Source organism: Rhinolophus ferrumequinum, chromosome X (genome assembly GCF_004115265.2).
Source record: "Rhinolophus ferrumequinum isolate MPI-CBG mRhiFer1 chromosome X, mRhiFer1_v1.p, whole genome shotgun sequence".
NCBI classification, from domain to species: domain Eukaryota; kingdom Metazoa; phylum Chordata; class Mammalia; order Chiroptera; family Rhinolophidae; genus Rhinolophus; species Rhinolophus ferrumequinum.
In genome coordinates, this window is record NC_046284.1 from 109755634 (window position 1) to 109768538 (window position 12905).

The window sequence follows — 12905 nt, forward strand, 5'->3', positions numbered from 1 at the left end:
CGTTTTCTAGTTGCAGGGGGCGCAGCCCACCATCCATTGCGGGAGTTGAACCGGCAACCTTGTGGTTGAGAGGATGCGCTCCAACCAACTGAGCCATTCCGGAGGCAGCTCACCTCAAGGTGCCGTGTTCAATCTTAGTTGCAGGGGGCGGAGCCCACCATCCCTTGCGGGAGTCGAGGAATGGAACTGGCAACCTTGTGGTTGAGAGCCCACTGGCCCATGTGGGAATCGAACCGGCAGCCTTTGGAGTTAGGAGCATGGAGCTCTAACCGCCTGAGCCACCGGGCCGGCCCCTAAAAATTTATTTACAAAAATAGGTGGTGAGCAGGACTTGGCTTGCAAGCTGTTGTTTGTCAACCTCTCATCTAGAATAAACAAGAAATCCCTATGCATCAATAAGAAAAATGTAGGACACTCAATGGAAAAGCCGACAAAGGATATCAATAAGCAATTGGCAGAATAAAAAACTCTATGTCAGGAGCACTTCAGTAAGAAAAGTTGAGCAATAGTTAATAAGAAGGGACAATTATTGAATATCCATCGATCTTAAGCTAACTAAAACTAAGATATAGGGGTGTTTTTCTCTCTCTTTAGTAACAAATTATATTACACAATATACCTCCACCCTACACAATATACCTGGTTGGCAATTAAGAATTGCAACTTCCTTCTTTAGCCAATTTTTCTCTACCTCCACCCTGAGTATAATCTATTGTATCATTAGGTTCTGAAAGAAGCTTTCCTTTCATTAAATTCATTTGCCAAGATATGATAAAATATACAATGGATTATTGACATTAGTATGGCCTAAACAGTTAAGAGTAGTTTGCAAATGCACTGATTAAAAAGGCTTGTCTCAAAGAAAGTATATCACATGATATACCTTAAAAATAAATTTGTTATCCAGCTCTATTCCAGTGCTTAAAACCACTTGAGAGTTAAAATAGCTGTAAAATAACTGAAACATTTTTCTCCCCGTCTTTTATCGTATGTTCATTTACTTAAGAGGTTAGATTATACTAAAGCATATGTATACAATTGTTCGATTAGTCATTAAAAGAAAAATAGTTGACAATGAATTGCACCTTTTAAACAGGTGAACTTTATAATATTTAATTATATCTCAATGAAGTTGCTAAAAAAAAAAAAAGGTAGTTTAGATAATCGGTCATCTAATCTTGTGGCTCTTAACTCTAGTACAACTGGACCGGTGGCAAGAAGGAGTGGAATGAAGGTAGCCAGTCAGGAGTTGGGCTAAATTTCCAGCCTATTTTATCTGGTCCTTAGTTAACCTAGAAAGTGTGTGTGTGGGGGGTGGGGGTGGAGGGGTGGGGGGTGGTGGAGGGGGCTCTGTGGACAAGGGAGGAAGCACTAAAACAAAAGGTCAAGAAGAACCAAATGTCATAGTTGACACTTTTCTTTCACAAATTCCTAAAAACGTAGAGTAACTTAAAGAAGACTTCTGTCAGACACTAAGGAAAGGAAACATGATACTCCTCTTTCTTCATCCATAAACAGGCCATTTCCAAAACAGTAGTGAGCACAGGGATCTCATTTAAAAAAGATTTCTTTCTGTAGCCTGCAACAACTTTCACATAGAGATTGCTTGAGTGAAAACTGAAGGCTGCTTTTAGAATAAAAAATTTAAAAACAGCTGAGATCGTACTGTATGTAAAGGGAACAAATATTTTAAAAAAGACAACACATAAGATGATGATACAACATAGAATGCTGGTACACGTTTATTCTTTTATTGCTAAACATCAAATGCCAGCAACTATGGTGTCTTGAAGTTAAATCCTAAGAATGAAGTACAGCACAGGCGAAAGATTTATAGAAAAAAATATCTGTGCACCATTAGTATATGGACATTCAATAAATACCATAGGACAAACTGATGACTGTGAGCCACATATCTATGAAGCACAATTACAATTTACGATTAGAACAATGACCTATAAGAGTGATTATCAAAGGGTCAAGTTTAACTGCATATCTTTTCAAACTGAGATGCTGAAAAGAATATACATGTTCTTTACAGATTGTAGGTGATGTAAAAAAAAATCCTCAAAAATGTAAACAATGCAGAGTAGGAACAATGAAAATAAAGTTTTACTGTTGAACAAAGTAACAACACAGAATGAACACTTTCTTCAAAATAATTCATTTTTCTAATGGCTCTACAGAAACCAAAAATGGATTATTTTAATAAAGATGATAATATACCAGGGACCTACAGACCTTCCAAGCTACTTTTGGTTAACATGTATTTACAGTAAATATTCAATACTTTTTAATAGCTTACTTAAATAGAAACATGCTTTTCTAATCCATAAATAACACTAATCCATTCAACCACATTTATTAAGTATTTATGATGTCTCATGCACTGTGTCAGGGATGCAAAGATGAGTATGACATGGTCCTCACTCTAGAAGTGCCCACAATCACGCTGAAGAGACCACATGTGACATTTCTTTCCCTTCTTACACGACAAGACCATTTCTATATAGATGGCACGTGATCTGCTCAATAATCTAATAGAGTGGTCCCCATATCCTGACCCTATGGAGCAACAGACCAAGGTGTTTAAAAACTACAAGAAAATTATATGTTTGGGTTCTTTTTTTTCACCCAGAAAAAGAAGTTAATGGGTAGGATTTCCTCTATTAATTTCTCCCTCAGTTTTAAAAAAAAACTGACCTGCACATACACATTTTCATCAGTAAACTGCTTATGTAAACTAGTCGTGCAATCGAATTAATCATGTATTTCATGACATTCCCCAAGTTCTACCTGAACAGATCTGAACTTCACTCTGCTAATACACTTTGATCCTGAATGACTGACTACAAATAGAACAAATGCCTTTTTCCTGGGATAAACCAATAATTTGTACGGCTTTAGTGGTGGTAATAACTGATAACCTCGAGTCATTAATGAAATGCTAAAATTATATTCAATTTCTGTTTAAGAAGGAAGGCAAATCTGTAATACAATCTACAGAGTTTGTTAAAAATGATTAAAAAGTTTTAGTGCCTGAACAGCAACTCAATGATCTGAAAAAGGTGAACCCCATGGAATACCTCGTTTAGTGAAGGTGGATACATGACTGTTAGTGTTCTTGACTGTATGAGAGAAGCATGTATTTGTCATCAGAGAAAAGCACGCTCAGACGCTGCTAAGACCAATAGCTTCACACCGGCCCGCTGACTTAACAGATCTCCCAGGGCTGCATCTCCTGTCTGAAAGACCTCAAACTAGGCAGAGCCTTTTCGCGCACAGGAGTTAGTTCCCAGGCTCTGGCAAATCCATGTTTGTACTCACATGTAGCCAGCCATTCTCACTGTACTACCAAGTTTTCTGGGGACCCACCGAGGTAGCTTAGGGGAAAGATGGAAAGCAAGGACTTGATGTTTTATTACTCAACAGAGAAACATGGGAGCCACTGCTGAGGACAGAATATGGTTCAGGGCTTAAAGTAGTTGCCTCTTGAAGTCAGGAACCCAGGAGCTATGCCCCAGATCGCCCCAGCAGCACAGGAGACAATGTCTACCCTGGAAGGGTTCCAAGTTTCAAAGCTCTACAGAGATTGGTCACGAGTACTACAGAGGTCCTGGGATGTGTCTTGTGATCTTGGAAGACCCAGCTCAGTTCTGAGGTTCATTCCTAACTGTCTGAGCTCACATGCTGCAAGTGGGAGACACTTCCTGCAGCTCACTCTAAAGTCAGGGCGAGGTGCTACTTTATGAGGGTATGGGGACACATTAGCAAAGAGGTAACTCTTGTGAGGCAAAACATGTCTCAAGATATTGTAGGCCTTGCTTCCTACTTTATTCACTTATTTGGCATCATTTGACAAAGACTTTCCCTTTCGTGTCAGCAGATTCTTTTATAGAATTTTATTAATTATAATCAGACCTTAGTTGTCAGAGTACAAAATAACACACCATTAAATTTTAAAATCCTTTCCAAACAAGACAAAGGGGAAGAGATAGAGGCCAAGAAAATGCTCACCCCTCCACTTGGCCAAAGTCTGGTCTCCTTCAAATCTGGATTAATGATGCTTTTTCATTTCAAGAAGTTTTCCCCAAGTAATTCCACCCAATTCCGTTCTCCTTTAAATTACTGCAACATAATATGTAGTCACACAAAATGGTTTAACATGAATCTGCACTTGTTTAGAAATTGTTCCACAAGCATCTGAATTTTAAGTTCAGTCTTTAAAACTAGAATGTAGTCAGGGACTATACCTTGCATTTCTTCCGTTTGGCCCCCATCCCAGAGTTTGGATACTCGGGATATAGGAGGAGCTTAAAATTGTTGGCTAAAATGTAATTTTAAGGAAACACTTTATATTTCATACAAAGTAATGGTTTTCAGTATTGTATACTGTAATTCAGAGATTCTGTCGGATGAGTGCAAATATTACCGTGCTGTAACCATCCAGAGTCCCAGGGTCACGTTGGCAGCCAAAAGTACACTGCCACCAAGCAAGATGAAAAATCCTATCAGATCTTTGACATCATTGTCTCCAATCACCGAGGTAAGGGTAGCATCCAGGAAAGAGTTTAAAATCCACTGTCCATCCAAAGCAAAGCAGGGTACTGCATTAACAATGGCCAGAGCTCCTGAGAGGGAAATCAGGTACCTGGTTAAAATCAGTTAAGGAACCGACTGTGAGGTCTGAGTGCAAACCACATTTCTGGGAGTTAGAAGATATTTTACTAGGGCTGGATTTGAGATTACAGTTGACTTCCCTTCTTTCTTTGCATCTCTGCCCACCAGTATAGGCCATTCCTTCTTAGATCTCTAATATTCAAAACAAATTATTTACATTATTTCAAAGTTCAAAAATCTTGGCTAGAAAAATAAAGGCCAACCATTTGTAAAGTAAGGCAATCTATAATGGTCTCCTAGGAATAATAAGTCTTTCTAATTCTTTAATGATGCAACAAGGAATGTGGAAGGAATAAAAAATAAGAGAAAATTATTTTTTGATCCTTGCAAAATGTTACCTTATATTAGGAAACAAAGATTTTGGCCCCTTAAACTCTATTTTACCATCATCTATAAGATTATAGTGTAAATCTCTGAGACAAAGCTGCAATCTACAAGATACAATCCTGATTGTATCTGTTTTTAGTAACTGCTTGTTTGTTTTCCATTTCATTTTTTTTGCAAATCATTGAGGAAAGAAATTAAAGATTTAAAAGTGACAAAAATAAAGAGCCCATCCAAACTGTTCAGTTTATTCAAATTCTACATAATAACCAATTTTTAAAAATTTCATCTTGTATATGCAAATTTAATGTGTTAAAGAACACAAGATATTTTGTCCTCTGAATTGCTATTTTAGTAGTGGAAACCTGTTTGATCCCCCTTATGCATTCCTTCATTTGCTCAGAGCTAACAGGATCAGAAGTGGTAGAATTCAGCACCTCACTAGTAACTGAAGTTTTCATCCTTTATAAACGTATTAAAAGGTTTTAGGCCTGTAAATTCAACTCTCAATTTGTATTCTGGGTTCCTTCCCTTCTGTATCTTAACCTTTCTCCCTCCCTGATCAATTTCTCTCCTTTGATTTCTTCCCTCCTAGGTACAATCTGATTTTTCAATTTTAAAGTCTCTTTTTTTCAGTTGTTAGCAATTAATTGATAGTTGTAAGGTCTACGCATGCTCTATTCAAGGTAAGATTGATCAAGTTCCAAATAACACACGTTTAAAACATTTTTCACACCAGAAAGGATACTTGACAAATGTTTCCACAACCACAGGCAGATCTATGCTTAGAAAGTTAAAACGTGGGATAAAACTGGTGATGCTCACTAAAAAAGAAAAATAAGGAATAATGATTATTCATACAGATAAACAACAGCATTATGAATTTTATCATATGGTCAAAAATTGGGCTAGCCTGTTAAATTGGTTAAGAAAGCCTTTTCCAAACATATGTGGGCAGGATATGCCCCACATATAAAAACAATTGATTATTATTATATCTATAACAGTGGAATACAGAAATTCATGTTCCAGTGTAGTTATGTTTTGAGGTGAGAATAAGATACAACGAACTATATACCAAGTATGAATACTAAATACAAAGACTGACTTAAAAATAAAGAATTTACATCAAAAGAGCCCTTACCCTTTCGAGGTATAACCTTAAAATCACATTCATTCCAATTATTATGCCACTTAACCTCTGTCTGTGGATTCCATAACCCTATTTTTGTTCAAAACATTTAAAAACTTTCCTGTATTTAGGTAGAACCCTCAGTACTCATTTCCTGAATTATCCTAAAAGGGAACATTTCTTCATTTGTTGGTGTATTTAATATCTGCACTCTAGAGTCACTTAGTTTGTCAAACTCAAAAATAAGAATGATCCAGATTGTATCTCAGGATATGACTATGAAGCAATGAGAGCCTTTCTAAGAGTGACATAAAACCCACATGTCCAACGACTGATGAATGAATAAAGAAAATGTGCTACGCCCATACAATGGAATATTCAGCCATAAAAATGATGTACTGGAACATGGTACAACATGGATGAACCTTGAAAACATGTTAAGTGAAAGAAGTCAGCCACAAAAATATTCCATTTATATGAAATGTGAAGAACAGGCAAATTTATAGAAACGAAGTAGTTTAGTGGTTGCCAAATGCTGGGGAGTGTTGTGGAGAAATGAGGAGTAACTGCTTAATGGGTATGGGGTTTCTTTTTGGGGTGAAAACATTCTGGAACTAGACTGTGGTGATGGTTGCACAACTCTGAATATATTAAAAACTATTGAATTGTACAATTTTAGTATATGTGCTGCCGAAGTAAGCACAGAATTTTACAGTTTAAGGGGTAAATTGTACAGTATATGAATTACATTTCAATAAGTTATTAAAAAAAGAACATAAAAGAATCTTATACAACAAAATAAGTTAGATGATATGATCTTCAGCCATATGGAGAAGCTATATATTTAGCCCAATCATGTTGCTGCTATAACAATTATGCTGGCTCTGTTTTGAAATTATATTCATATAAAATTCATGTGTCATGCACGAATTACTTCATAGTTATATCCCTATGATTTCTGGCATTCTCTAAGGCATGCTGCTCTTGCCACTCTTTTGGGAGCTTGGATAAATTTAATAAACTCTGATAGAATATCTGAGAGATCATCTCTGTGACTAGGGAATAAAAAAGGGAAAACTATATTACTCTCCAAAGGCAGACATGGGATTCAGATCTTGCTTTATAAACTCAGATTATTTTCCTGCTGCCTAAATTTTACTTAATGCTTAAGAACAAGTCAAGAGGACTCAAAAGTGATCAAATTTATAATAAATAAAATTAATGCAAGGATTTGTACCAAGTTCCTACCACTGAGAATATATGCCATCCTCCTGATTTTCTGAGGGTCTACCACAATAATACCCACCTGTATAGTGAAGGTGCAGTGGATGTCCTACGTATAACATATCAATTTGAGGTGGGTGTTTCACTTTTATTAAGCGAGTATGAGTTTCCAAAGAAGGTATTATGCAGAAACTTGAACTTGAGCTCTTTTTACAATCTTTATTGGTTCTACAAACCTGGGTGGCTTCAATCGCTTTCCGGGCAGGTAGACATGTATGCTGTGAACAAAATATTAATTAGTCAATACTAAAAATGACTTTTTAACAAGAAAATACCAAGTTACAGTCCTTCACTATCTTTCATGTCACCTCGCATATTAGGAAAGTTCACAAAAAATAAATACCATTTATGTGCACCTACTATAAATTAGATTCAAGTATTCATTCCACTTTGGTCAAATAAGATATTATCACTATAAATTTTTAAAGATTCTTAGATGAAATGTGATATGTGAAATGTAGCAATTTTAATAAACTGATACAAAGCAAATGGGAAGTTTTCATAGATTCCATTTTAGTTCTACTGCTTATTTTATAATGATTATGTCAGACAAGCAAGATTGCTTTTAGGGACAACTTACCAAACGCTTATTAAAATTATTTCTGTAGGAAAAACACACATCTGTGAGGCTTTGATTGTTACAGCATTCAGTCGAACCATCTAGCCGTTTATATGCTAAAGAGAAATAGTTCATTAAACTCTGTTACATACAAGTACATTTGTAATAAGAATTTTGCTTTCAAGACAAAAACGGTAAGTAAAATGCATATGAATTCAGAAACAACTGTATAATTCAGAGTTCAGCTTGATGGCTACTCACTGCAATTCGATTTTACATTATAAAGATATTATGTCCAATTTGAAATCAAGAAGCAGCATTTACCCTAGGTTAGCTGTCTTCATATAAACTTACTCACTCATAAAGCTGGAGCTCCAGAGTTTCAGTATATTTTCTAAAAACTTCAGCTGGTCAAGCACAAATATTTAATGAGCCACACTATTAGCTGTCCTAATGCCACTGATCCAGTATCACTATTGAGCTCCTGAGCTGTGGTGTTAGCAAACAATGGACCAGAGGATGCCTCAGGAAATCCCTATTATATCAAATACCTATTTGACCTCCAGGCTTACCTTGGGGCTTCCTCACACAACCAGGGCAGCCCAATTTGACCCCACAGGTGTGCACACATTTGCCTGCAGAGCAATAATCCAGCTATCATTTTTGGAGGACAACAAAAACAGGACTACTGTTTATTCCCACTATTCATGTATTTTTTAAAGTTCTTCGATAGACTGCTGTTGGGACGTTTTTTTCCTGCGGGCACCGCCGCTAGGAGCTTTCATCCCCCTCCTCCTCGAAATCTTATCGGAGCAATTTCCTGCAAAAACAGCAGTTAGAGGCCTTCCCATCAAGACAATGTTGAGCGATCACAGCTGTTAGGGACGGACCTCCCCAGTACCCAGTCCAGATTTAACCAATCCCTAGCGTCACAATAGCAATGGTGCGAATCCCCCAAACCCGGAGGCCTAACCCTATAAAACAAAGTGCCCGATCCCGGTAATTGCTCAGTCTTTGGGAACAATCCCGCTGAGCCCGCCAGCGTAATAAAGCTGTGTTCTCCCTGTCGTGCGGGAGACCCTGTTCGCTGCACCATGTGTCGTGCAGGGTATCATGCGGGGTGGCCTGCAGGGTGTCAGGCGGGGTCTGCGGGGTATCCTGCCGACTACGCCAAGTGTCATGCAGGACGGCCTGTAGGGTCTCTGGTCCCACTCCCCACACAAAAACGCTAGGCCAAAAAGGAACACCCACGGAGCCATAAGTAGGGGAGTCATATCTCTATACTCTCGCTGGCGGCTGGGTTGGAGAAACAGGAAACAGGCGCAACACAATTCTCAACCCTCACTGTGCCGCTTGCAGGCTCAGCCACCATTTTCTTGCTAGCTCCCCGCTTTTTCTGCTAGCCTAGCCACGGCAGTTATATTAGTGGCCAATGGCTCACTGGTTACAGCTGACGGCCAACTAGCCACAGCTGATGGCCATTTGATCACAGTCGATGGCCACTTACTACCTGAGCCAGCACCTTTCTATGTGAGGCCGAGAGCCTGGAAACTGCTTTTTGGGGCTCTGTCCCCACACTCCCTGATCTCTGGGTGCCGCTTGAGTCTCTCGGTCCTCGCCGTTTTTCCACAACACTGCTTCACTGATACCAGGGGCAGAATAAGGAAGCTAAATCACTGATACAGGAGGGACAAAAAGTGATTTCCATGCATTTATTTTGAAAGGTTTCCTGCATTCAGCACATCAAAATTGTACAGCATAAATTGATGTATGGCAAGGACCAATTAAATTTAGAATCTTATTCATACTACCATACTCAGATGTGCTGAGAAAGACAAACTCCAGAGCAAATTTATTACACTACTGCAAAAAAAAGAGTATGTTTTCCAGTACTACAAAAAGCTTTTCTATTACTAGAGTGTCTTCAGAAGCACTAGCATGAAAACGTTAGTTGATATGCAATGTGATTTTATAAGGACTTGTATTTCAGCCATAGGTATTATTTGTTTTTCAAGTTTTTTGTGTTTTTTTTTTTTTTAAAACTAGGTTATTTGAGGGAGACATCTTGTTTTGACCACATGGGATCTTATCTAGCTACTGCTGCTCTCTCCTTGGCTAACACAAAGTGAAGAACAGAGGTGAAGCAAACTAACCAATTCATCAATTTCTCCTCTGCATTGGTTGGCTGGCTATATGGGTGGTTTTCTTATCAAAACAATGGGTATTTAAATTTTGGGTAACAAGTCATATTGAAAATATGAAAGCAAACTGTATATCTAATGGCACTGACAAACCTGTGCCTATAATCACTCGCCAACCCTAATGATAAAGTATAAGGTAAAAAGTTTAGAATTAAAAAAAAAAATCAATCTAGGCTAAAACCCCGTGTTCTCTTTGATCAGTTGCTAAGTCCCACCAATATTTACCTCCTCATAATTCTTCTCCTTACCCATTCCCACTTGAGTGCAGACTCTAACTCCTTCTCACATGGCCCATCTGAACCAAATGCTAACGGGTTTGTTTGCTCACCACCTAGCTGGCACACTCAAACCTGTCCTACACACTGAATGCTTCAGATTAACCTGCCAATGTAGAACTGTGAGAATATAACTCCGCTAATCCAACATTTCCAAAGACTCTGCACTGCTCCCAAATAAAGTCTCAATTTTATAGCCTAAAACTTAAAGACTTATCACTTTTTACCACCTATCGTATACTATTCTCTTGCTGAGCCAAATGACTAGCAGTTCCTTGAGCACCTTCTAGTCTATGGTACTGAGGTTCCTTTCTATCTTGGCCTCTTGAAATTAAACTCACTGTTGAGGACCAACTCAAGGGCTGCTGCTATGAAACCTGCCCTCATCTTCTCAGTCAAGACTGACTGCCATCAACTTCCACAACTACCAATGTTTCTTGGTGATTACTTACATTTAACCCTGTTCTGTAATAATATGGGCATAGTCTATTTCTATGACTAGACTGTGAGCTCCTTGAAGGAAAGGTTTCTCAGTATCTTACGTAAGGTGGACAACTCAATATACACTGAACACTTAAATGATACCACTTGCCTTTGTATTCATAATTAGTTTTACAAATTTACATCTGATGCTTGATCACTAACTTTTTTTAGAGGATTGTATACAATAATACAGAATGAAAGTCAAGAATTTATCACTGCTGATACAGCATGTCTGATGACACAAATGCTTAAAGAGGCCAAACAAGTACCAAATAAATGAAGTGGACAGCACGTGGAAAAAATAGGAAGTGATGGGGACTGTGATTAATTAGAAAATATAGCTCCTGTTCTAAGGGGTTAGCAGCCAGGCCACTCAACTTGGGGCCCAGATTTGACACATCGCCCATTTTATTCCAAGAGAAATAGAAATCTGGACCTTCATGTAAAACCTCTTGAATTTTAAATATTGGCAGCCAATTAAAATGTTATAAAATACGGTGCAAGCCAAACCAAATACATCTGCTGAGGCTGGATTTGGCTTTCGGCTACCACCAATTTTCAACCTCTGGGTAATGGCTTCTTCCAATAATGATTATTTCAACCAAAACATAAATCCACGGCTGTGGCTGTCCTGACAAGATTAAGTACCTCCTGACACAGAATTTTCCAATAAAAAGTTAAATATTTTGTTACCATGTGAGAAGTAAACTTGATATTTTTGTTTACCAATTTTTAAAAGTTGTGGGTTTAAAAACTATTTTATTTTAGAATCTTTTCTACTGGGTCACATTCAAGAACAAATTGCTCAACCAATTTCTGTGATTCAATTCTTAGCCTATAAGATGAGGACACCATAGACAATATTCACATTAGTGTACTTCCATCAAGCATGAGGCCGATCCAATTCTACTTTGAAAGGAGAATTCCAGATTGCAACGGGAGGTCCCAGAGGCACTCACGGGTTCAATTTAACTCGAGTTAAACTGAAGATTAAAATTGTCCCTTAAATCTCCCTGGTCTGGGAGACAATTAAATTTAAGACCAGATCAGTTCCATGATTCTACTACAGGGAGAACCTGCATAGTCTGAAGGTACTCTAAGATGGGACTTAAGATAGTCATAGAAATAGTCTAGTCTTCAAAGGATGGTCTAGACCAGAGGTGATTTTGGAATAAGGCTGGAAAGAAGAGACTTTTTCAATCTATAGTTCATAGTCCCTACTACTTTCTATATCACTAAAACAAACTGAACAATTTTCTTACCCTAGCTTATTTAATATATAAATGTAGTTAGAGCTCCAACACAAGGAAGCAAGCCTATTTATTCTTAGTTCCACAGAAGACTTTCTACCGGCATTGCCTAGTAAAAAGTAGTTTACAAGTAAAAATGATAAACTCTCTTTCTCTTTAATTTAGGATAGCAAAGAAACAAACAGTGGATTACAACTTGATGTTTACAATGGGAAAACAGACACCTTTCTTCCAAACATTACAAAAATTTAGGCATAAAAACAATCTGGGCGCTCAGAATACGTGGAAATGATTCCTGTAGTTTTCCTTTTATTATCTTAAACTAGGTTGGGAAGGGTCTTTTCTCACTTTCGTTAAAGATATGTGAGACAGGACAATATTCCTGCTGCCATGTAGTCACAGGCATATACCCTCACCTCCTCGTAATAGGAACACAGGCTGTTAAAGGGGAATGCCTAAGCCTGGGCTCACAGCTTCATTTTGGGAGCAGTTGCCTTCAATCTTATGCTCCTTAAAATGTAGTTCAAATGCTAGACTTGCTTAGTACAGCCTTCATTACTCAAGATAATGCTTTCAGAAAAGAAAAAAGGAATTCTGCTCTATGCATATATGAAATGATATGAAATGAAGAATGTCCTCTCAAACTAAAGAGAGCGGATGCGAGCTACTTGTTAGGAAAATAATCCCCCTCAAAGAGTCAGACTAGTTCTTGTCTGT

The 12905-nt window shown here is 37.9% G+C and overlaps 1 protein-coding gene across 1 annotated transcript in view; it reads right to left on the reverse strand.

Moving 5' to 3' along the window:
* Positions 1-213: 213 nt before the first annotated feature.
* Positions 214-12905, reverse strand: part of MBTPS2 (membrane bound transcription factor peptidase, site 2) — a 42221-nt gene continuing 29529 nt past the window's right edge. Inside the window, exons 8-11 of the mRNA XM_033109953.1 lie at positions 8001-8095; positions 7443-7638; positions 5753-5828; positions 214-4651 (exon numbers count right to left, since the gene is read on the reverse strand). Of these exons, the coding sequence (XP_032965844.1) occupies positions 4429-4651; positions 5753-5828; positions 7443-7638; positions 8001-8095 (590 nt within the window). The 3' untranslated portion in view covers positions 214-4428. The remainder of the gene's footprint in view (positions 4652-5752; positions 5829-7442; positions 7639-8000; positions 8096-12905) is intronic.